Source organism: Canis lupus, chromosome 21 (genome assembly GCF_011100685.1).
Source record: "Canis lupus familiaris isolate Mischka breed German Shepherd chromosome 21, alternate assembly UU_Cfam_GSD_1.0, whole genome shotgun sequence".
NCBI lineage: Eukaryota > Metazoa > Chordata > Mammalia > Carnivora > Canidae > Canis > Canis lupus.
Window position 1 is genome coordinate 36,496,600 of NC_049242.1, and position 22,320 is coordinate 36,518,919.

General features: G+C 44.4%; 1 protein-coding gene across 7 annotated transcripts in view; it reads left to right on the plus strand.

Annotated features, from left to right (window-relative positions):
- Positions 1-22,320, plus strand: part of TEAD1 (TEA domain transcription factor 1) — a 269,759-nt gene that overhangs the window by 222,936 nt on the left and 24,503 nt on the right. For all 7 annotated transcript variants that reach the window (XM_038569059.1, XM_038569061.1, XM_038569063.1 and 4 more), the window contains one exon: positions 6,967-7,140. In XM_038569059.1, the coding sequence (XP_038424987.1) occupies positions 6,967-7,140 (174 nt within the window). The remainder of the gene's footprint in view (positions 1-6,966; positions 7,141-22,320) is intronic.

A 22,320-nucleotide genomic window follows, 5' to 3' on the forward strand; every position in this document is an offset into this window, starting at 1 on the left:
GAACCAAGTCTGGGAGAAGACCGCCATCTTCATGCCAGACAGTGTAGTGCAGCTCTGGGCGTGTGAGGAAGGAGCGCCACTGCCGCCCATTTGTCGGGTGTCTCTGTCCTTTTGCACAAAAAAGCGAGCTGCCTCACCAGGGATCTCTGGAATAGAGTCTATTAGCAATGCTCTCAAAAAAGGGAAGAGAAAGAAAATAACCCCAGTGGCCGCTTTGGGGAGTTGTGGCGTTCCGGTTTGCTTCATCTTGATGATGGGCCCTTTCAAGGACAGGCTTTGCACGCTTCAGAGAGGGGTCACTGACCGTGTCTGAGGGAAATTCAGGGGCCAGATCGTTCCAGGCTCCGGGTGCACATCACCCCCACCTCAGCCACCCTACATTACAGTAGCTAAAGGCAGTTTGGGAGCTAGTGGGAATCACCCTGTGCGTCTCAAATGTTCCTCTCTTAATTTCTGCTCTAAAGTTTGGTACTTCCATTTCGTTGCTGTCAGAGGAACAATCTTAATTTCACATTATCATGACTGAAGTAAAGAAACATCATGATTATTTGGGGCAATAGTAGCAGTAATAATAACAAATTATGTGCAAGCACAGCATATAATGTTTCCATAAACATAAAATAATATTTTCCACACATTATCTCATTTAATCCTTGTGACACTCCTTCGAGATAGGTTCTGTGGTTGCTCCTGCAGTATGGATGTAGAAGCTACCCCAGAGGGCTGGACTTGCCCATTTTAACTGACCCCACTAGGAAGTGGCACCTGCGTCAGGATTCACATGTGGACCCTAGCTGACTCTGGAGTTTGAGTGCTCCTCACCCCTCTGTCCAGACTCCCCAAGCAGAAGAGAGGGGACAGGAGGTGGGAAGAGAGGGGAAAGAAGCCGACCTTAGAACAGATTTGGGAGAGGAAGAAAAGTCCTTTGTTAATCCCTCAGGGTAGCTAAATAACCTGTTGCAAGTAACTTTGTGGAGTTTTTAGGATTGCATTCACCTTTGTCCCTGGTTGCAACTGCTGTGAAGAATAACTGAAGGGATTATAGCGATGAAAAGAGAAAATGAGCATTTTCCCCAAGTCAAAAGAGAAATCTGTGTATTAAGCTTGTGTCAGGTGCCTGCTGAGCTGCAGGACAAGTCTTGATCCAGGTAGGATTTTGCTGGTGCATCAGTGGTGTTTTTGGTAAACCCTGCAGGCAGACAAGAGTCCCAGCTTTTGCTCAGTCATCCTGAGTGTTCAAGCCATAGGAAGGCTCTGTGATCTGACCAAGTTCCTTTCGAGTCCAGGGAACTTGTGACCACCTAGAATAAACATCCTGAAGCACAGCTCTTAATATTTTTGTTTCCCTTTATAGTTCTTTCTTTTGCTCAAAAACCTCCAAGATGTTCCAAGATAGTTTTTGGTTGGCTATTTATTTAATTCAATAAAGTCATAACGTGTATTTTGTATTTAAGCCAAATTGAACCAGAGTCATCATAGCCTATAAAGAAAAGCTGTCTCCCCACCTCCCAGTCCCACTCCTTGAGGACAGCTACTCATAGCCTTTCAGCCATTTCTTTGTATATTTTCTCCATATTTCGAAATAACATGTTCATACCTTACACTTCATTACTTTCAGACAATTTCTGTTGACTTTTTACTATGGAAAACCAGGACTTAGCTCTCTAAATACATTGTTCTCTTCCCTCCTTATCCCAGTGTTGGTTATGTCAAAATTTTTGGTTTAACACTCAGCGTTTGTATTACAGGCCTATAAATTTCACATGCAGCATGGTTAATGTGTGACATATTAGAATCATTTTTGTAACACTGTTTTTCCTAGGATTCCTCACTGTCTTTTTTTTTTTTTAATCCAGCTTTTGCATACCTAAACAAATTCATCCCCAGCATTCCTAAAAGAGTTCTCGAACTCTTCTCCAGAGGGTCAGATTAGTCAGGGAACCTTCCAGGTCCGTTGTCCCTTTGGTGACACTTCTCCCGCTCTTCATCCACCCCGGACTGGCTGTTGTCCGGGTCAGCTGCCCAGCTACTGGGTCGGTGCATTCTTTCCTCCCTCTTCTGAATGATGGCCCCATCTCCTTTTTGCAATTTATTCCCTCATTTTGTGAAAACGTCCTCCTCTGTCATGAGAATAGTTGCAAGAAGGGTTAATTTTCTGAAACATTACAAATTTGAGTGTATCCTACTCTTAGATGTGATGGGTAATTTGGTGCTCATCATGGTTTCCACTTGCGAAACTTTATGCACATTTTCAAGTGAGCTCCAAGTGTATTTTCAAGTGAGCTCCAAGTGTGTTCTCCTTGCCACTGAATAACACTGTATGTTTAGTGCTGGAGAATACAGCCATTCGTATAAAAAGAGCCGATGAATGCTGATTTAAGTCAGTGATGTACAGGAGAGGGGATGTTGACTGTCTTGATTCGCAGTCTTCTCTACGGGAATCCTTGAGAACCTGTATTTACATAGGCAAAGAGGATTCTCAACTTAGAGGCAATAACTCCATACAGTCAACTCTGTAGGTTCTATGAAGAGAGGGATTTTGTACTCTTAGCTCACACATTCCCTGTGCCTACCATAGAATGTGTCCTAGGAAAGCTGGTTCTACTGAAATCCATAAAAGAAATAAGCAGAGTGAATACTCTTTTTTTGTTGTCATTGATATGTTAATGATCAGTCTATCTCCTGAGTGCCTAAGGAGACTTTTTTTTTTTTTTTTTAAATAATTGGACAAACCAACATTAACCTCTATTTTGGACATTAAGAAAATTTAGTCTTGGGCTTTAGTATACATAACTTCTTGACATTCACCCTGTTTCTGCTTATATATTACCCCCAATACTTGGGATTTTAGTTGTTGATGTTGTTTTTGCACATATTTGTTTCCTGCTCTTTAAAATAGAATTACCCTTTGGTTTTGGGGAAACCACCACTGCTGAAAAGAAAATGGGATTTATTTGGGAAGGAGAGAGGGAACTAAGGTATTCATGCTGGCCTTCTTCCCTTATAAGGAGAACTGGCTGGATGGAAAGTAGTGAGAGCCTTACCAAGTGGTTTTTTAGAGCTTTGATTTCATCAAAACTTGAACCCAAACATCTCAGGTAGGTTTCTGCTTTTTCAGTCTTCTGCTTTTGGGGGCAGAGGGATTCCTGACCTACCCAGGTTGAATTAAGGGGAGAGGAAGGGCGGTTTGTCTCACGGCTGTGGTCTCCAGGATACCTTCTTTAGTCCTTTGTATTCTTAGAAACAAAGTCACCTCTTGGCAGCAATAAAGCCACCCAGATGCCAACAGTTAGGGTTTAGTTTCACGTCACCAGCCTTGGAGAGGCAGTGCCCGGTTTCCTTTGGCAAAGACAGCCTGCCCTTCTCAGTTCATTTAAGCCACTCGGGCACAAAGGTAACTTCCTCAAAATAGAAGCCTTTGAAGAGTCTGTCTGCTGCATCTGCGAATCATTATTTTATCCTGAATTCTAATTTAACTTCTTAGACTTTTTGAAAACACTAGTTAGCTTTTTTTATTCTTCTTCTCTTTTCTGAAATCAACTTTCAGAAAAAGTAGATCTGAGTTGAGAAGGGTCTAGGCATTTTCTTCTGGGAGACGGTGTGGTTGATGTTTGCGCCAAATGCATGGCCTGTGGCATTGACAGGCCCAAGTTTTATTCTTAACTCCAGGACTATTCCCGGAAGTGTGACCTCAGGCAAGTCTGTTCATCTGGGAACTTCCATTTCCCCACATGTAATGATTTTAATAAAATGTCCCTACAGTGTCATTGTGAGGCCAGGATTACCTGAGGTCACATGTATAGAAAGCACATTGCACAGAGCAGACCTAGCTCTTTCCTTCCTTCAGGCACAAGAGAGGCCCACACCCTGAGTAGCTTGTTATGAGTGGGCCAGAATCAAGGATTTGAACAGTCACATGGCTTCACAAGTTGTTCCTAGCTCTTGGCTTACTTGTGTTTATTTTTTCTTTGCTAGGCAGGAGGGGTAGCTGAAGCAGGAAAGTTCTTTTCTTCTCCCCCAGGATCTAGTAATCTCCCATAATAATAAACCGCAACAATAGTCATCTTAGCAGCTGCGATTTATCCAACACTTCTTATATGCTGGGCCCTATGCCGAGTGCCCTCTGTGCATTATTTCCTTTAATCTTCAGTCCCGTGTGTATTACCTATATTGTATCCCCTTACGCATATGAGCAAAACTGAGATTTCAGGTTCTTATCTGGCTCCAGAGTTTTGGTGCTTTGTGCTCAGCACCTTGATTTTCAGCCATATCTTTATGGCCCCCCTTAAAGTATGCTAAATTTTACCCTCCATTTGCCTTTCTGTCCTGTTGACATGTAGAGGTCCTGAGTTCCAGGAGTAGAGTGCAGGGGCCTTTGGAAGTCAGGAGCAAAAAAAAAAAAAGACTGCAAGTCTCAGCTTCTTAACCTCTGTCCTAGCTCTGCCTGCCAATGGGCGGCTGCCCAGGAGGAGGAGCCAAGAGCATGGCACTCAAGGAAGAGACTCCGCTTCTGGCCACAGGTGTCCCCAGAGCTCTGCCTGTGTTGCATCCTTGCCCATAAACTCACTGCCTGCAGGTGGCACACGGACGTGACAGAACAGTGCCTCCCACACAGAGCTAGGTGGGGCTGGGAGCTGGTTGCCAGCAGAGGTTGTTGATAAGGGTTAGATGGACAGATGTGCAGAAGGCCAGTCATCTGGATAATAAAGAAGAGTGCCTTTTGCCCTCAGCTCTGAGAATGCTGGGTAAGTGGACACTAAGCGGAGAAGCTAGACAGGAAGCGCACACGACTCGTTCACCTTTCCCGCTCTGCCTTTACACCAGCATCACTGTCCCCAATTCTGCATGTGTTATTTTTTCTGCCTTCTACCTACTAATGAGAATGGAAGCTCGTTAGCGGGAGTGTCTCAGACATTTCCGTGGGCTTTTGTTGGCTTATAATTGGAAAGATGGTATGACAACATTTGGGAATGTTTACAAAAAGGTCAAAGACATTCCATTATACCCCATAGTCTCAGCTCCTCAACCTGGCAATGGCTTTGACTTTATTTTAAAAATTATCTTCCGTTACAGGTACATCTGTCCCTGCAGAGTGGTTTCCAGCCCTCTGGCTCACCTGAAAGGCAGAGCTTGTTGGGTTCACCTTTTTCATTTCACCTGATACCTTTTAGAGATTTTGAAGCTTTGGTAAAAATATCACTCTGATGTTGGACAAAAAGAGGGGCTTAGCCCTCTCCCAGAAGATGCTAGGCCCTGGCCACAGCCCTCAGGGGTCCATCATCATGCAGGACTGATATCGGAAGGGGTGTCGAGCTTCCTGCCCTTTGGTCCTGTAGCCAGAGCCAATGCCTGCATAGCAAGTCATGGATTTAAACCAGCATTTCTTCAGGAAACATTTATGGGGTTTCATGACCATGTGAGTTTAGGAAACTTCAAGTTATACCAAGTTAAAAAATGTTTTTTAATTATGCTAATACCCACTGTGAATCTCAAAGGAGGGGGTTTTATAAAACAACAATAATAGCTGGCATTTATCATTTACTATTCATTGAATCTGTGAACTCTAGTAACCTCCTTATATGCAATTTCTCATTTAAACCTCGTAGCACTCGTAGGAAGCAGAGGTTAGCACTTTCCTCATTTTACAGACCGGGGAGGAACTCACCCAATGTCTTAGCTCATTTTCAGTGGGCACAGTATTTTGTGCTCGAGCAGGCAGAGTCCAGACCCCGTACTCTTACCCAGGATACAGTACTCTTCTAGTAAGCACTTCGACCAAGCCTTCTTTTTGGGGAGGATTTCTCATTTTAATGGAGTCAGTACTCTGAATGACTGTAGCTGGAGAAAAATATCCATTTAAAATTGAAAAGTAAATAGGGACTGCCAGGGGAGTAGGGACATGGAATTTCTTGTATGAGCCCTGATGGGTTCTAATCTCCCTGCAACACCAGCACCCCCAGATGTCTCTGTGTCCTATTAGGCTGATGTTACAGTCTTCTCAGCCCAGGAGGCAGGCATGGAGGTCCTGGGGTAGAAAGTGTAGGCCATTTCTCAAACCTGGCTCATACTGGAATTCATTTAATGCTCATTAAAAATTACTGATGCCTGACCTCATTTTCTGGGATTCCACGTTAGTCTGGATGGCCCCAGGCATTGGTGATTTTTAAATGTTCCTTGAGAACCATTGGTTTGGATAACTCCTTTGTGGTCCAGTTACCATGTTTTATACCAAAGCAAGAGAAAAAAGGGTCTCTTTCATAAGTTTAAATGACTTAACAGGATTTTGATTGGTTGACTGGTTGGTTTGTGAATGAGTGACCTGTGTTCTCTGATGACTGGCCCCATATAACCTCGTACCACAAATCCTCTCTATGAGCTGTACTCCCGACCCTAACTTTGCAGTGACAACCATGTACTGACCAGCCCCTATGCAGAAGCTTTGGACTGGTTACCAAGGGAACTGGTGAGAAAGAGGCTCAGCACTCTGACTCGTATTGGAGGAAGTTGGTGGGTACCATTGCCCAGAGCACTACATCTGTGCTGTTGCTAGCGGAGCTGGAGCAAGAAGTACATTCTGAGTGACGGTGTTAGTTGACCAAACACCTACTCCTCATTGGGCTTAACTATAACTCTTGGGCTCCAAAGGGTGTTGCTGTCATTTTCAGTTGAGTCAGGTGACACTTGGTGATAGAACAGTTTCTTGGTTTGGTAGTCGGGTAACTTCAGCTTTTACTACTGTCTACAAAAACGCTTTTTTAGGGAAAATAGATGCCCTTAAACTGATGGTTTTAACCCTGAGCTATAATGGCTTTCCTTACCGTCTCCGTCTTTTCAAAGGCACAGACCCTAGGCCATTCAAGGCATGATTCCGGGATTTTGGGACTACTGCTCTTCCAGTTCAAGATAAATGTGCCCCAGGTTGACCAAAGGGTTTGTAATGGGAATGTTTCTGTTGGTTTCTTACAGTACAACAAACACCTCTTCGTGCACATTGGGCATGCCAACCATTCTTACAGTGACCCATTGCTCGAATCAGTGGACATTCGTCAGATTTATGACAAATTTCCTGAAAAGAAAGGTGGCTTAAAGGAACTGTTTGGAAAAGGCCCTCAAAATGCCTTCTTCCTCGTAAAATTCTGGGTGAGTAAGACATGGCTGTGGTGGTGGTGGGTTTCTTCTGCACGGTTGCATCCTGTTGGTGGGTGCGGAGCAGCACAGCTGGGCGTCACACCAGCCTGCCCTTGGGGGGCTGTGCTCGCCCTGGCCTTGAGTTGTCCCTGGGCACAGGTGCCACCAAGCAGCGTTTGGTGTCCCTGCCAAAGAACAAGAGAGACGGGAGGCCACTGTGGGCTTCGGGGCCCATGCGTGCCAGGCCGGAGACCTCACAGGTGACTGGAGTTATGCTGGAAAACACGGGGGCCCTGGACCTTCTTTCTGTTCTTGCTCCATTGAGCGAGGCGATCTATGAAATTCCACTGGAGCACGGGACCTGAGGCAGAACAGGGCTGGGATGAATGAAGATCAAATTTCCTGCTTCAGGATTTTAAAAGTGGCAGAGAGAATGCAAGACGGCTTTGCCCAAGGTGCTGCCTCCTTTGTGCTTTAAAACCACAAGGCCCGGTTCCCCCTGGTGCTGGGGCTTGCTGCTGTCCCACGGCCTTGGAGGGGAGCTTGGCTTCTGTTCTTTCTACACTAGTCAGGCCCAGGCCTGGGGACTGCTAACAGGTCTCAGGCATGCGGAGGACATGTGCCTAGTGGGGGTGAGGACACCAAGGCAGCAGGACACCAGATGACCTGTTAGCAATGAGTGTTTATACGTCCTCTTCAGTCTCTAGAAAATCTCCTCCAATATTTGCACTCCTTAGTGTGGCACTGGAGGCCCAAAGTGAGCTGGTTCCAGGGTGCTTTCCTTCCGTCTGCCCTGTGCCTGGCTGCTCTGTGTCTGATGGACTCTGTACCTTCTCTGCCCTCCTGCAGGGACACTTCCCTAAGATGGTGGCTCCTTTATGACAGCACCTTCCTCCCTTGGAGCAGGCAGATCATTGATTTTCCTCTTACTCCCAGCACATTTTGTTAATCAGATCCCATGCTGAGTCATAATTACTTGGGTGTGTGTCCCACGCCCCCTCTAGACCCGGACTGGCCCCGGGGCACCTTACTCCTAATAGTGGCTCCCATTTACTGAATACCTGCTGGGGGCTGTGCTAATAATGCTTTCTGGCACTTCCTCCAGTCCTCACAGTGTGAAGTGGAATTTGCCTCCTGTCCAGCTAAGAAAACAGACTCGGAGATGACAAAGGACAGGCTACTTGTAGGGTGGGGACCCTGGGCCTCTTATTAGATGAGTTTGGCTGTAGCGCCTCCGCTCTTTTTTCCTGACTGCTTCACACCCTGTGAACCCTATCCCATGGAGGAGAGAGGGGGTGTCTTTCCGTCCATCTGTTCACTGAGGATTCTCCAATACTGAGCAAACACCTTCACGAAACAGCCCAACAAATGGGGACATAAGTGGATAAATTAAGGAAAATGTTTTAAATTTCTTGGAGAATTTACATAGTAAATTTAGTTTGTTTAGTTTCTTGTGTCCTTACAGGATAACTAGATTTCATTTTTCATGATTCTGTATTGAATTAGGATTGTGAAAATAGCCTTCTACTTATATTAATGTTCTTGGGACAGGTAATATACATGGATAACCTGAACAAGCAAGAAGACCTTTCTAAATTGGGGGCTGCCACTAGTGATTAGAATGGTGGTTGGAGGTCAGTTATTATGTGGTAACACAGCAGGTTTCAAGGTATGGCCTGCGGACTCCCAGGGAGTTCATCGATATCCTTTCAATGGGCTGAGAAGGCCAGAGCTATTTGCACTGTGACACTGAGCGTGTGAATACTGCTGATAGGCACACTGATAGTTCAGAAGCAGTAGGGTAAAACGCTGAAGCTTTGGCTTCATCCAGCTGGTCTGCACACACAGTTTTTAAAAAGAGAACTGGTTACACCAAGAAGGTCTTCTATAAATTTTATTACATCTTGAACCTAGAATACACATTGCAAATGAATACACTGAGCCTGCCTGCCTGCCACTTCAAGGAAAACAACTGACAGTATTTATTTATTTATTTATTTTTTTTTTTTAAAGAATTTTATTTATTTATTCATGAAAGACACAGAGAGAGAGAGAGAGAGAGAGGCAGAGACACAGTAGGACACAGGCAGAGGGAGAAGCAGGCTCCATGCAGGGAGTCCGATGTGGGACTCGATCCCAGGTCTCCAGGATCACACCCCAGGCTTCAGGCTGCACTAAACTGCTGCGCCACCGGGGCTGCCCAAACTGACAGTGTTTATTACCAAAGGAAAAATTCCAGCTTTCTAGTAAAAATAAGAGCTTTGGAAAACTTGTATCCACCTCCATGAACTTGATAGCTTCCCAGTACTTTTTTTTTTTTTTCCCTAAAGATTTTATGTATTTATTCATGAGAGAAACAGAGAGAGGCAGAGACACAGGGAACTCGATGCAGGACTCGATACAGGGACCCTGGGATCACAACCTGAGCCAAAGGCAGAAGCTCAACCCCTGAGCCACCCAGGTGCCCCAACAGCTTCCCAGTACTTAACAGATTTTTCTGGTGAGACCCACAGCCATATTAACAAAAGTGATATATTTTTTTGATATTGTATGAGATAAACCAGTGGATTTTCATGGATTAGAGTATGAAAAGTTCATTGATAACGGTTTCAGATTCCACACTGCAGCTAATTTTTAAGAAACTGTCACTTGTTAAATTTTGGTATAGTATTACAGAAAAATGACCACAATTATCTGAAAAGCCTGTTAAAATACTCTTCCCTTTTCTAGTTCCAGATTTGTGTTAGGCTGGATTTCTTTTTTTCTTTCTTCTTTCTTTCTTTTTTCTTTCTTTTTTTTTTTTTTTTTTTGTATACTTGAACCAAAACAGCACATCATGGCAAACAATGTAGAAGCATGCTTGAGAATCTAGGTATTTTCCATGAAGGCACACATTAAATGTATTTCCAAAGTGTAAAACAGTACTACCCTTTCAATTTTTCTTTCGTTTTTGAAAATATAGGTATGTCTAATTAAAAAAGAAAAAGATATAATGAGTTTATTTTTTTAAGCAGATAATAAATATGTTTTAAATGTTCTCACTTTAAATTTCCACTACAGAAAGTGTAGCTAGATGTAACTTACAGAAACAAAAGCTCTTTGAGGACCTCAATCAATTTTAAGAGCAGAAAGGGGTCCTGAGATCAAAAAGTTTGAGAGCCACTATTGTGAAGGATATAAAAAGAGGCCGTTCTACTCAGGTTAATTATAATTAATCAGTAATTATAGGATATGATGAAAAGAAGCCATTTTCAGCACTTTCAAATGAAACGGTATTGGTTTTTAATGATAATAAGATTTCTTATAATTAGCATATTATTTGGATATAAAGCAGAAAAGAAAGTCCTTAGAAAGCTGTTCTTGTTTTTGCTTCCCAAATTTTCCATTTCGTTTGGGATAATTTTAATCAACGCTTTCAGTGATGGTGCCTTTTGGTCATAGATCCCCAAGTAGTGAGGTCTAGATGTGTGGTCTAGAGTGTGGTCACTAGTGTGAAATGTCCAAATTTAGAAATAACCGCCCTGAGATTACATATAAACTTATTAACATTTGCAAGATTAAAATAGAGCACTTCTATGAATGTGGTAGACGACTTTCCTCCCTCAGTATAATTGTGAGCAGTACTTAACCTTTCTAAAGACATTCAGTTGCAACAACGTTAAATGAAGAAAGGCCATTCGAATTACATTTACAATTTGCTGCAACTTAAAATCTCATTGGCTTCCTCTACTACCTTAGTGAGAATAAATTATATTTAAAACACCTATCTTGGGTATCAGGTGTTTCCAGCAGGTGTTTCTTAAGTAGGTTTAAAACTCCCTTTGAAATATTTTTTGTTATCAGCAGGTAACAAAATCAGAATTCTTGTTTCTGTGTGAATTCCATAAATTTCAACAGAGATCCTACACCCATTCTTTATTCTTCCCTCGTTTTCCTCGGTCTCAAAGTGCCTTGAAGTCTCTGGGTTGTCTTCCTTTGCTCATATGATTGTTCCTGAAACTGTTTTCAGAACATCAGCCACTTCAGCCTGGCTCAGCCAGGCCAGACAAGGTCAGGCGGTTGCCGTGGAGGAAGTACTGAGTGCTACCCCCAGCACCTGCACTTCGAGGTCAGCGGCATGGTGGCGCACCAAGTAGTGGTCAGTGCACTGTTCTCAGGGTGGAAGACTGGCCCCCGGGGCCTCGGGCCCCGACACATAAATGAGTGGCAGAGGCGAGGATGCCAGTGTGGGTGCCCCATCCATGTTCCAGCATGCCACTACTTAGCTCCTTTCTATTTCCTAGGACGAGCCTGTCCTATGGACAATACCACGTTTTGCTTATCCATTCACTAATTGATCGAGTTGGGGATTGTTTCCACTTGAGGCTTTTGATCAATTAATTCTGCTATCAAGTCTTTGTGTACAAGTCTTTGTGTGGACATACGGTTTCATTTTGCAGCATCTTTTCTTGGCATTTTTCCATATGTGTGGAATGTCTGGGTCCCACGGTGGCTCCATGTTTGATTTAAGAAACTGCCATGCTGTTTTCTTTTCTTTTTAAGATTTTATTTATTTATTAATGAGAGAGAGAGAGAGAGAGGCAGAGACACAGGCAGACGGAGAAGCAGGCTCCATGCAGGGAGCCCAACGTGGGACTCGATCCCGGGTCTCCAGGATCAGGCCCTGGGCTGAAGGTGGCGCTAAACCGCTGAGCCACCCGGGCTGCCTGCCATGCTGCTTTCTTAAGCAGTTTCTACCATTTTACCTTCCCATCAGTGAGATATTAAGGGTCAGTCAACAGCTCCTTCAACCACTAGGGCTGCCAGTATGAGGGTAGGGAGAGGTGACAGCGTTGTAGACAAGGGGCTGGCTAGCGAGAGCGCCAAGATGCAAGGTACAGGTGAGGTGCATTAGATGAGCTCAGGTGCCTTCAAGTATCTTGAGGTACTTTGCACCTAGGTCTTCACTTGTATGGACAGCACAGGTAGGTGGAAAAATTAGGAAGACAAAACATCAGCATTTGATGTCAGCAGTCAGTGGTTTTAACAATTTTTGAGCCAAGAGAATATTTGGATTCTTCTTACTAAGTGTTACAGTGGCTTTATTTGCCTTTGCCTTCTCTGTTTTTCTTTTCATGACCATCTCCTGATTATTTCCTTTCTCTTCTTTCCTGCCTACTTGTCATTCACTCTTGTGCATCTTAATCCTACACCTAAAAAATTTTTTTAAATATTTAATTACAAAGAGAAGAAAAAGGATTTTGTGGAAATGGGAGGAAGGGGCTTCTCTCTTTTTCAATAGTTGAACATGACTTAATGAGTCTTTTTTGAGCCAGGCACTCCACCAGGCATAGGCACATACTTGATTATTATTTAATCTTTGTGAGGCACATGTGGTTATTCCCACTTTACACGTGAAGAAATCGAGTCACGGAGAGGCAGAGTGACTTCTGCAAAGTCACACAGCTAATCAATGCCGGGTCAGCTGGACTCTGGAATCTGTGCCCTTTCCGTGAAATCTGTGTATGGCCTCTGCAGGGAGCATGCACAGCTCCCTAGCCCATCCGCTGACCTGTCCTCCTCCCTGGAAGCCAGTGATGATAACCAAAGGGAAGCAGACCAGTTTCTTCCTGAAGTCCTGCCATCATGGGATGCCCTGGCGTCCATTTACGTGGGGGCTTACAGGGAACAGACTGTGGCTACCAGCAAGTGCATGTCAGATCCTGAGACTTACTAGAAAGATCCATACAGCACTATTCGCTACCTTTGCAGGGGGGACTAGGGGAGCGGCATCATCTTTACATTATGATTACAAAAGCAACATCATAATATTCTAGACAGTCTCGGAAATGTATAATTTTTAATTCATTCCTAAATGCACCACAAATATAATCCATGTTTATGTAGCTTGAATGAAGAATGCATTAAACCTGGTATCCTGCTTTTCTTCCCTATCAGACACCCTTCCGTGTGGCCATATGCCACTGTATCGCCAATCACCATTTTTAATGACTATGTGATGTCCTATTTACTGGGTATATCCTAATTTAGCCATTCTTATTTTATTAAGTATTGATCATAATACTTTACATATGTGTGTGCATGTGTAAATAACCACGCTGATTTTTCTAAGGTCGTCAAGCACTGAGTAAGTAGAGCCAGCATCCTCAGAGCCTGGCGTGCCATGATATAAGACAAAACAATTTTCTCTTGTCACTTTGCTTTTTGAATCCCTCTTCATCTCTCTTTCTACTCAAAGATTTTAATTTTTTCTCATTCTCTATAGAAACTATTAATAAGGTTGAATGTACTATTTTCCCTCAATCTTTTTTTTAAAAAGAAGAAAACTTATTTATTTGATAGGGAGAGAGAGAGAGAGAGAGCACAAGTAGGCAGACAGCAGGCAGAGGGAGAGGGCGAAGCAGGCTCCCCACCAAGCAGGGAGCCGGATGCTGGGTTCTACCCCAGGACCCCAGGGTCATGACCTGAGCCGAAGGCAGACGCTTAACTGGCTGAGCCACCCAGGTGCCCTGGTTTTCCCTCAATTCTAAGACATACACACGTTCCCATCTCAACAGTTCTAGAAATAGGATGCTGCTTAGAGCAGACGCCATAAGCACTATGCTGGCCCCTCCAGAGATGAGGTTTTCATCACCTGCCCTTTGGGACCTGAGCCAACATTGAAGGCATCTCACCACCACCACCCCAACCTCCCATCACCTTAGTTATTTGCACTAGTAGTACTATAGACGACTAGTGCACATTTTAGCTTAAGTTTGAATTCCTACTTAAAACATCTCAGAAAAGCTAGCATTAAAGTTAATGATCGAGGAGGCATGTGTGGAACCAGATTTGTGATAAATGAGGCAGACTTGCATTAGCAGAGAACCAGACTTTTTTTCTTCTAAGATGGTGATCCATCAGGTGCTGTGTAGGCCCTAAGGATAGAAGAGGTCCACCTGCAAGCAGAGTCCTGCTCCATTTCAGCCCTGAGATTCACGCACATGGGTTGCCAGCGATATGGCACATGAAGCAGCTAATTTAAGGTAAAATGCCAACTGTCTTGGTATTGACCACAGGATTCCCAAAGCTAGACAAGGTGCGGGTATGATTCCATCATGAATCCTAAAAGACAGAAACCCAAGTCCCACTTGCAGCTGACTTTCAAGAGAAGTTCATTTCCAGCCACATGTGGTTTACTGAAGGAAATAAACAGAATTAATGGGTTTAACCAAATAAGAAACACAGTGAAACTAATATTTTTGAAGGAGCCTCAAAAAATTCTGCTCTGTCCTACCGGGGTGTTGAAAACTGTCAAGTTTGGCTCAAAGAAAGACATGTTACTAGCATGTTACTTAAAACCTTACAGATAAAAACGATTTAGAAGAATAGCATGATGAAGACTTAGTCTTAAAACTTTGATTGGAATATTTAAGTAATGTGGAAATGAAATTGGTTATGGATTCTATTGTTAAAGATGATTTTATATGCACTTATATAATGTTTCTTTTTTCCTTTCAAATTATTATTGAATTAATGGTATTTTAGAAACCAGCATAATATGATATTGCCCTGTGGTTAATCATAATGTTTTGCTTTTTAAAATTCTTGAGATGATGATCATTTGTCTAAGCAATTAACGATAAATATGTTTATATTTGTTTTTAAAGATTGTATTTATTTGGGAGCGAAAGTGAGAGAGCACAAGCGGAGCAGGGGGGAGAAGACGAAGCAGAGGGAGAGGCAGGCTCCCCGCTGAGCAGGGAGCCCGATATGGGACTCCATCCCAGGACCCTGAGATCATCATCTGAGTTAAAGGCAGATGCTTAACCAACTGAACCACCCAGGCACCCAACAATAAATACATGTATAGTTGTTCAACTTTCTTTACCTTATTTTTCTAGGGGAAGAAAACGAAAGGCTAGTTTTACTAACTAGAGCAGTTGTGAGAAGATCGTATAAAACAGAGCGAGGGAAGGCTAGTTATCTGGAAAGAGGACAGCAGCCTTTAGAAGATGCTTTTATCTTGGTAGGAATTAAATCACATTTGTTGGACAAAATGACAGGTGCTATAAATAAAACAACTGGGCTTTATGTAAGAAGAGACACCGGATGCACATGGAAGCTGCCCGAATGGCCCCCTCCAGAGTGGCAGCCTGTGTCTAATTGGATTCAGCATGATTTTGATTGGAGTTGTAGACTTGAGTCTATCATTTGGAACCAAACCCGCCCGTTGCTATTCGTGGAAAAGGAAGTTAGCAAAATGGAGTGATTTGCTCCCCACACGTCCTAAGCTGCTATCAGCAAGGGAAGGGCTTCTCAGTTCAACAAGCCTTTCATGTCTCTGTACTTCCGTCTCATCTCAAAATAGTGTTAAGTCCTGAAATTACAAGAGCAGTATCGAGTGGTGGCATGACGTAGATGGAAGGAAGATTAGCAAGTAAAACCACTATGTTCAGAGGTATTTATGAGGCTAATACATAATAATATATCGTGGGTGTTCTGTGATCATTTTTACCAGTGGTCTGTTTTTTTTTAAAAACTATCTCTTAAAGGCAGGTTCTGATACTTCATGGGGGGAAGGGCATGTGGATAACGGGAGTCCATGAACCTGCACATGCTTCCATTTTGGTTTGATTTCCTAAGAAAACTACCTGAAGCTTGTTAGCATTTTTTGCTTTGCTGTCTATTGTTGCTTCCTTCCTGTTTTCCTTTCCCCTATTGCACAGGGATAGGACTTTGTAGGCCCACCACCCCCACACTCCCAGGAAGCAGGAATCCCATCTGTAACTTTTGCATCTCCAGCAGTGCAGTGCATATAGCGGATTTTTAACAGTTTAAAAAAAAAAATCTGTTGGCTGAAAGGTCATTTTATTTCCTTCCCTACACCTAGATAAAGTGCTATACATCAGGGGCTATGACACACCTGCCAGGTAGCCAGCACAGACATCACATGCCAGTAGAGGAAGCATCTGATAGTTTATTGAGGGATGCTTCTAAAGGAATGTACTGAAGCCAGGGAGGACACCTTGAGAGATGCACACCAGAGCTTTTCCAGGCCATCTCTGGAGTTTGTTATGTTCTCTTAGAAATAGTTTTTGCATTTGCATTAAGTAATAAACATATACACCCTGGTGAGTCATTTAGTCAACATTCAGTGAACTCTACACTGATCCTAGAGACCTGGGAAAACAGACCAGAGTAAGAGGCACACCTTAGGGTCTGGTATGGGATGGCAGGTGAGTGACAGCACCATGGGATAGGAGTTGTGTCGGAAAGGTGGAAGCACAGAGGTAGAAGGAACCTTTTTTGCCTGCGAACATTCCAGAGGCCTTACAAAGACATAGCATTTGAGCAGAATCTTAAAAGAATTTGGTCAGTGGAAGGGGAGTGGGAAGGAGTTCAGGGGACGTAGACTTTTGTTCAGAGACAAGGAATCCTACTGGGAGGCATTGAAGGTCTTCTAGAACTTGGAGAACAACGAGAGATGAGGCGGAAACCTTGATCTCTGTTGCCATTCCTCTACTTAAAAGACTTACTGAATCCACCTGAAAATATAAGGCAGAATAGGACAGCCTAGAAAGTAGGAGCAGAAGCTCGCTCTGCTTTTCCCCCAATCCCTTAACCTCAGTCACTATGGATACTTTTTTTTTTTTTTAACTTGAACACTTAAGGACATCTAGGCAGAAAGTAAATTAGAAGTTCCTTAACCTCTTGCGAGATCCCGTCTGAGAGCTGTTCCTCTAATGCTTTCTGACCTGGGTCATCTGGCTCAAGTGGTTGCTCACACAGCCCAGCTCAGGAGTCCATCCTTTCCTGCACGAGGATGTTGAACTCCACACCCCAAGGTTACAGGCTGAGATGCTAAGCCCCTGTCCTCCCAAGAGCTACTGCTAACCAGAAGGTCCAGGGGCAGGCAAACGCATGATGCATTTGCACACCCCAGTATTTGCCCTGTTGATGGTAGCACAATTAGCTTCTCTGCAACTGTACCTCAAAAAAAACCCGAGAAGGAAAGAACTAAGGTGTCGGTGTCACGGTGTTCTCATCTCCAGACCTGGTTTTGTAAGAAATAAGTGACTTATTTGGACATAGTCATAAACCTCTCAGGGGTCTTGGTCAATTGTCTAAAATGAGACCCAGGCCCTTGGTGATATATGAAATCCCTCCCCACTGTGCAAGTGGAGATCCAGAGTACATCCAACCTCCCACCCTATTTTAATTTACTTTTTACATTACAAAAGCAATATAAGCTTATTATAACTAGTCCAAGGAGATCAAAAGACCATAAAAGAAAAGTGAAGTTTCCCCACAGCCATGTATCCTTCTGGAGTTTTTACATGCATCTACAAACATTGTACATTATTTGATTTTACTAAAAAGAATTATATTCTGATGTGAAAATGTTGGGGTTCAGAGTGAACAGTCAAGAAAGAATCTTTGAGACATACTCAGTTTTGTTTTTGTTTAAGATCTCATTTATTTGAGAGAAAGAAAGAGACCGCATGAGCAGGAGGAGGGGCAGAGGAAGAGTGAGAGAATCTCAAGCAGACTCCTTGCTGAGCATGAAGCCTGATGTGAGGCTCGATCCCATGACCCTGAGATCATGACCTGAGCTGAAACCAAGAGTCAGACACCAAACTGACTGAGCCACCCAGGCACCCCAAGTAGGGTGGCTCTCTTAAATCACGGGGGTAGTACCTGTGGGCAGAAAGAATCGCATTGAGGTTATGAGGGGGTGGCCAATTAGAACCTTTCAAGTTGCAAAGGGGTTAGGGATAGTCAAAATCTCTAAGGAAATTTGGAAGCAAGGTTTGCAGGACCTTGAGGGCTAGCTGTTGGGCCTTAGCCATGAGGCCCTTCAAATGTATATCAGTGGGCCATATGCTTGAGGATGATTGCTAACATATAGCTTGGGGGGTGGGGGTGGGGTAGAGATATGGGAACTTCCCAAAGGAATTTTTACGTGTTAAAGTAGGTTTATAGGATCCTGGAGGTCAGGATAACATTAAGCCAAGATTGCTTTTGCCCTTAGCAAACTATTATCCTCAAGGCATTTAAATTTCTAGAGGAAGATCACTCTGCCTGTCTCAAGGACTTGTCAGTGGGCTGTCAGTTGTGAGATTTAATGTTTTTCTTACTTAAAATATCGTGAGCAGAAAATGTCTTTTTACAGCAATGAGATTTAAGAGTAAGTCCCAATTTTTATTATTCTTTTTGGTAAACATGACTTGCCAGTAGAGGTGCCAGATTTAGCAAATAAAAATACAGTCACCCAGTCACATTTTAATTTCAGGTAAACAACATACACTTAAGTGCACATGTGTCCCGTGCAGTCTTTCAGACACAGATAATAAAAAAGTTTCTTACCTAAAAATCAAATGTAACTGGGTGTCTTGTATTTTATTTGGCAACTCTACACTTGTTAATTGATTTGTTGTCATTCCATAAAGGACTCTTTTTTGCACAAAAACTCCAGACCAGAAAAAGGTCCTTTTTCCATCTTGGAAAGGGTGGTCTCTGGCCAGTGTTCACACACCTGAAGAATGTGATGTGTGCAGGGCTAGCTCAGCTGGGAGCCCAGGACTCATTAACCGCCTCCATTGGCAAGAACTGCCCTATGCAGCTGCTTTGTACTTGGAGCTGAGACCTTGGCTCTTTCATCCCAGCTACTGTGTGAAGTCACCAGTGGCAGTTACCTGAAGTTGTGTGGGTGATATTAATTGAATTTTTTTTAAATGAATGCTGGTATTTGTAGGAATTTGCAATGCAAACAGCCAGCCTTTCAAGCAGTGCATATTGTAATTAAAGCAAGCTTTTAAGATTCTTTGAAGTACTAAATGTTTATGAAATTCAAATAGGGGTGCCAATCTGCACAATAAAGGGGCTCTTGGTGGTGTTTTTTTAAATCTTCTATTTTGTAGATGTAAATATATGCCATAATTAGTGGAAAGTAACTTGAAGAGCCAGGCTGAGTTTATTCCTATTATTCTTATTTAAAACAGCTGTGGCAGGAACCCTACAGCTGCTGTCCCGTTGTGTTGGGCAAGGGTGCAATGGTCTGAGGGGAACGTATTAAAGACTTGCTTCCCCGAGGTCAGCTTCATCACTCTCCCCCAGTGCAGGTTGCCTTGTCGGGGAGGTGTCCCAGGGTCATCCCAGCGATCCCCCAACTCAATCCACTGATGCCAAGGGGGTGGGCCAGGGGGCAGATGCATGCAAATGAGTCAGGCCGGAGGGTTTGAGAGCAGCCTGCATCCTCACGCCTGCCCTCCCCCCCCACAACCAGGGGGGCCCCCCCAGCACTGCCTCCTGGGCTACTTCTGCCCGCCGGCTTATTGCCCAGTGCAGAGCGATTGTCCTTTGGCGCCCGCGGGAGCAGCTGCAGGCCCACGTGGTGCCCTGCCTGGCCGAGCCTGGCCATGTGGCAGGCCTGGCCAGCCGCCCACTGCAGGGCCCGGCTCCCAGTGCCGCCTGCCAAGGAGCCAGATGCTGCCATTGGAAAAAATTGCTTCACAATTTGAAATCTTGGGCCTTTGATCATGGCTCAGAGAGGATGAAGAGGAGAGGTTCAAAGTGGCGGTTTGAAAATGCCAGCGTCTCCTTGCATCCATCAGTGCCTATTAGGACTGTCTCTTATGAGGGGACAGTCCTCTTGATGTTTTCATTTTTGCAACGGAGCCATTCCCACCCAGTTCTTCCAAGCCCTGGGGAGTGGAAGGGGGGGTCTGGGTGGGAATGGAGTGACCAGCTGCCGCCTCTTTCCCTAACCTGGTGCCCCTGCCCCCTCCCCTGCTTCCTCCCTGTCCCCCCAGCAGGATTCTTCCCTCCGAAGCAGCCTAGTGCCACTCCTGGGTGAGCTGTGCCCTTGGGTCTCCACTTGGCAGCTCTAGTGTTCATCTCCTGGTCCTTCAGCCACCTGGAGCCAGGTTTCCAGAGCCCTGGGCTCTGCACCCGTGGCCCCCTGGCCCAGCCCTCCCCTTCGAGGACTCTGCATCCTACTTAACAGGGCTCAGCCTCATTTTCCCTCACTCATAAAATGGGAAGGATCATATCTTTGAAGTATCTTGCTTTTTTATTTCAAATTTCAGAAACATAAACAGTAGAACAGACACGTGAATAAACGGGCTAGCGGAATGAGAGGTAATGAGACACAAATCCAGAGAACTGTCTGGTGACTTAAGTGTTTCGGCTGCATTTGAGGAGTATGAGACGAGGATGTTTATTTAAGAGAAAGTTTCGGGAAAGTGTGAGGCTTCCTTTTTTTGTCGTTCTTGTTTCTTTGCTGTCTGATGCAGTCAGCTTTGTCTGCCCGGCACTGTGACCTGCTTCTACTTTGACCTCGTATCGCTTTGCAGGACTTGCCCACCAGCAGACCCTGAAGTTCTTAATTGATTCAATACACATTTATTAACAATTGCCTTTTTTTTTTTTTTTTAATTTCCAGAATTCTGTAACCTCTCTAATCATCTCTTTGTGGGAAAGATGGCAATTTGGTGCTTGTTGAGCTGTTAGACTCAAAGCTTAAGACAGATCGTAAGCTCACAGATTAGAAGAAGTGCTGATTTTGCTCTTTGGGAAAAGCCATCGTTGTAGCTGTCCTGCATGCTGGATCCTTGTGTACTGAGGCTCAGCTCAGACTGGCTCTGTGGAGACTGGTTTTGATAATGAATTAGGAACCCCATTTATATGAGGTCACATCTATGTCCATGTAACTTGAGGCTCTGTCCATATCTGTTCTGGGGTGCGAGGATTCCCCGAGTTACTAGGAGCGGTGGTTCTGTTGCTAAAGGCTGCCAGTTAGGTCTCCTCTGCATTATCTCTTCCCATCACCCTGGTGGCTTCTTGAAGCAAGTCTTCTCTGTAGGTGATAGAGACCCCAAGAAGTCACCACTCTCCATGCTGTCGGTCAGATGGCTGGGATACAGTAAGTACAGAGGAAAAGTCAGATTTCTCAAATATCTGGATTAGCTGGAAGGGAGATCCGAAATCAAGATGGGGTTTATTTATTTATTTTATTTATTCATTCATGAGAACCAGAGGGAGAAGCAGGCTCCATGCAAGGAGCCCGATGTGGGACTCGATCCCGGAACTCCAGGATCATGCCCTGAGTCAAAGGCAGATGCTCAACCACTGAGCCACCCAGGCATCCCAGGATGGGGTTTTAAAAGATAAACGTAGAACTTGAATCCAGGGAAGCAGATAGGGCCTGAAGAACCTTGTCGGTGAGAAGGGGAAAGGACAGGTAAGAGCAAGGAGGAAACATGAAAACTGCGTAACTGTCCAACAGAGGTGTTCTCGGGCCTGCGTGATTCCAGGAGGCAGAGCTCTCAGGGCAAGTCACAGGGGAGCCAGTTGCAACTTGAGGTGTGTGGTAGCTGAGTCACCTCCAAGACCTTAGCCATGGGATCTGTGAATATATTGCATTGCACACAAAGGGGCATCGGGTTGCTTATCAGCAGCTAGGGAGAGTATCTTGGATTATCTGAGTGGACCCAGGGTAATCACCAGGTTCCTTAGAAGTAGAAGAGGAGGGCCAGGGAAAGATGGCAGCTGCCAGAGAAGGACACCGCCTGCTTTTACAGGCTCTGAAAATGGGGGGCCGGGCCCAGAGACAAGGAACGTGGGTGGCCTCCAGACCACTGCTGGAAGAAGCAAGGAAAGCAGATCCACCCTCACCCCAAAAGCTCTGGAGAGGCTCACAGCGCTGCCCACACCCTGAGCTTACCCTGGGGAGACCAATGTCAAAGTGTGTCCTGTAGAAGTATAAGATCATAAATTGTGGTTTGGGGGTTATTTTAAGATTTTATTTTTATTTATTCATGAGAGACACGCAGTGAGAGGCAGAGACGCAGACAGAGAGAGAAGCAGGCTCCCTGTGGGGAGCCCGATGTGGGACTCGATCCCAGGACCCCAGGATCACAACCTAGGCAACGGCAGATGCTTAACCTCTGAGCCACCCAGGTGCCCCAAATGTGTTGGTTTAAGCCACTTAGTTTGTGGTCATTCGTTAAGCAGCAGTAGAAAACTAATACGTCAGGAAAAAGAGCTAACAAGTCTGCCTAGCACATGGTATTTTCTTAAAGCAGTGATTTTCCTGTACCTAAAGATATTTAGCCCGAAGGCAGCACAGGTCAGCATACTGTAGAAGGGATTCCTGCATTTGGTAGTAGGAGAAAGAATTGGTCTCTAAACCCAGTTCGTATATAGGAT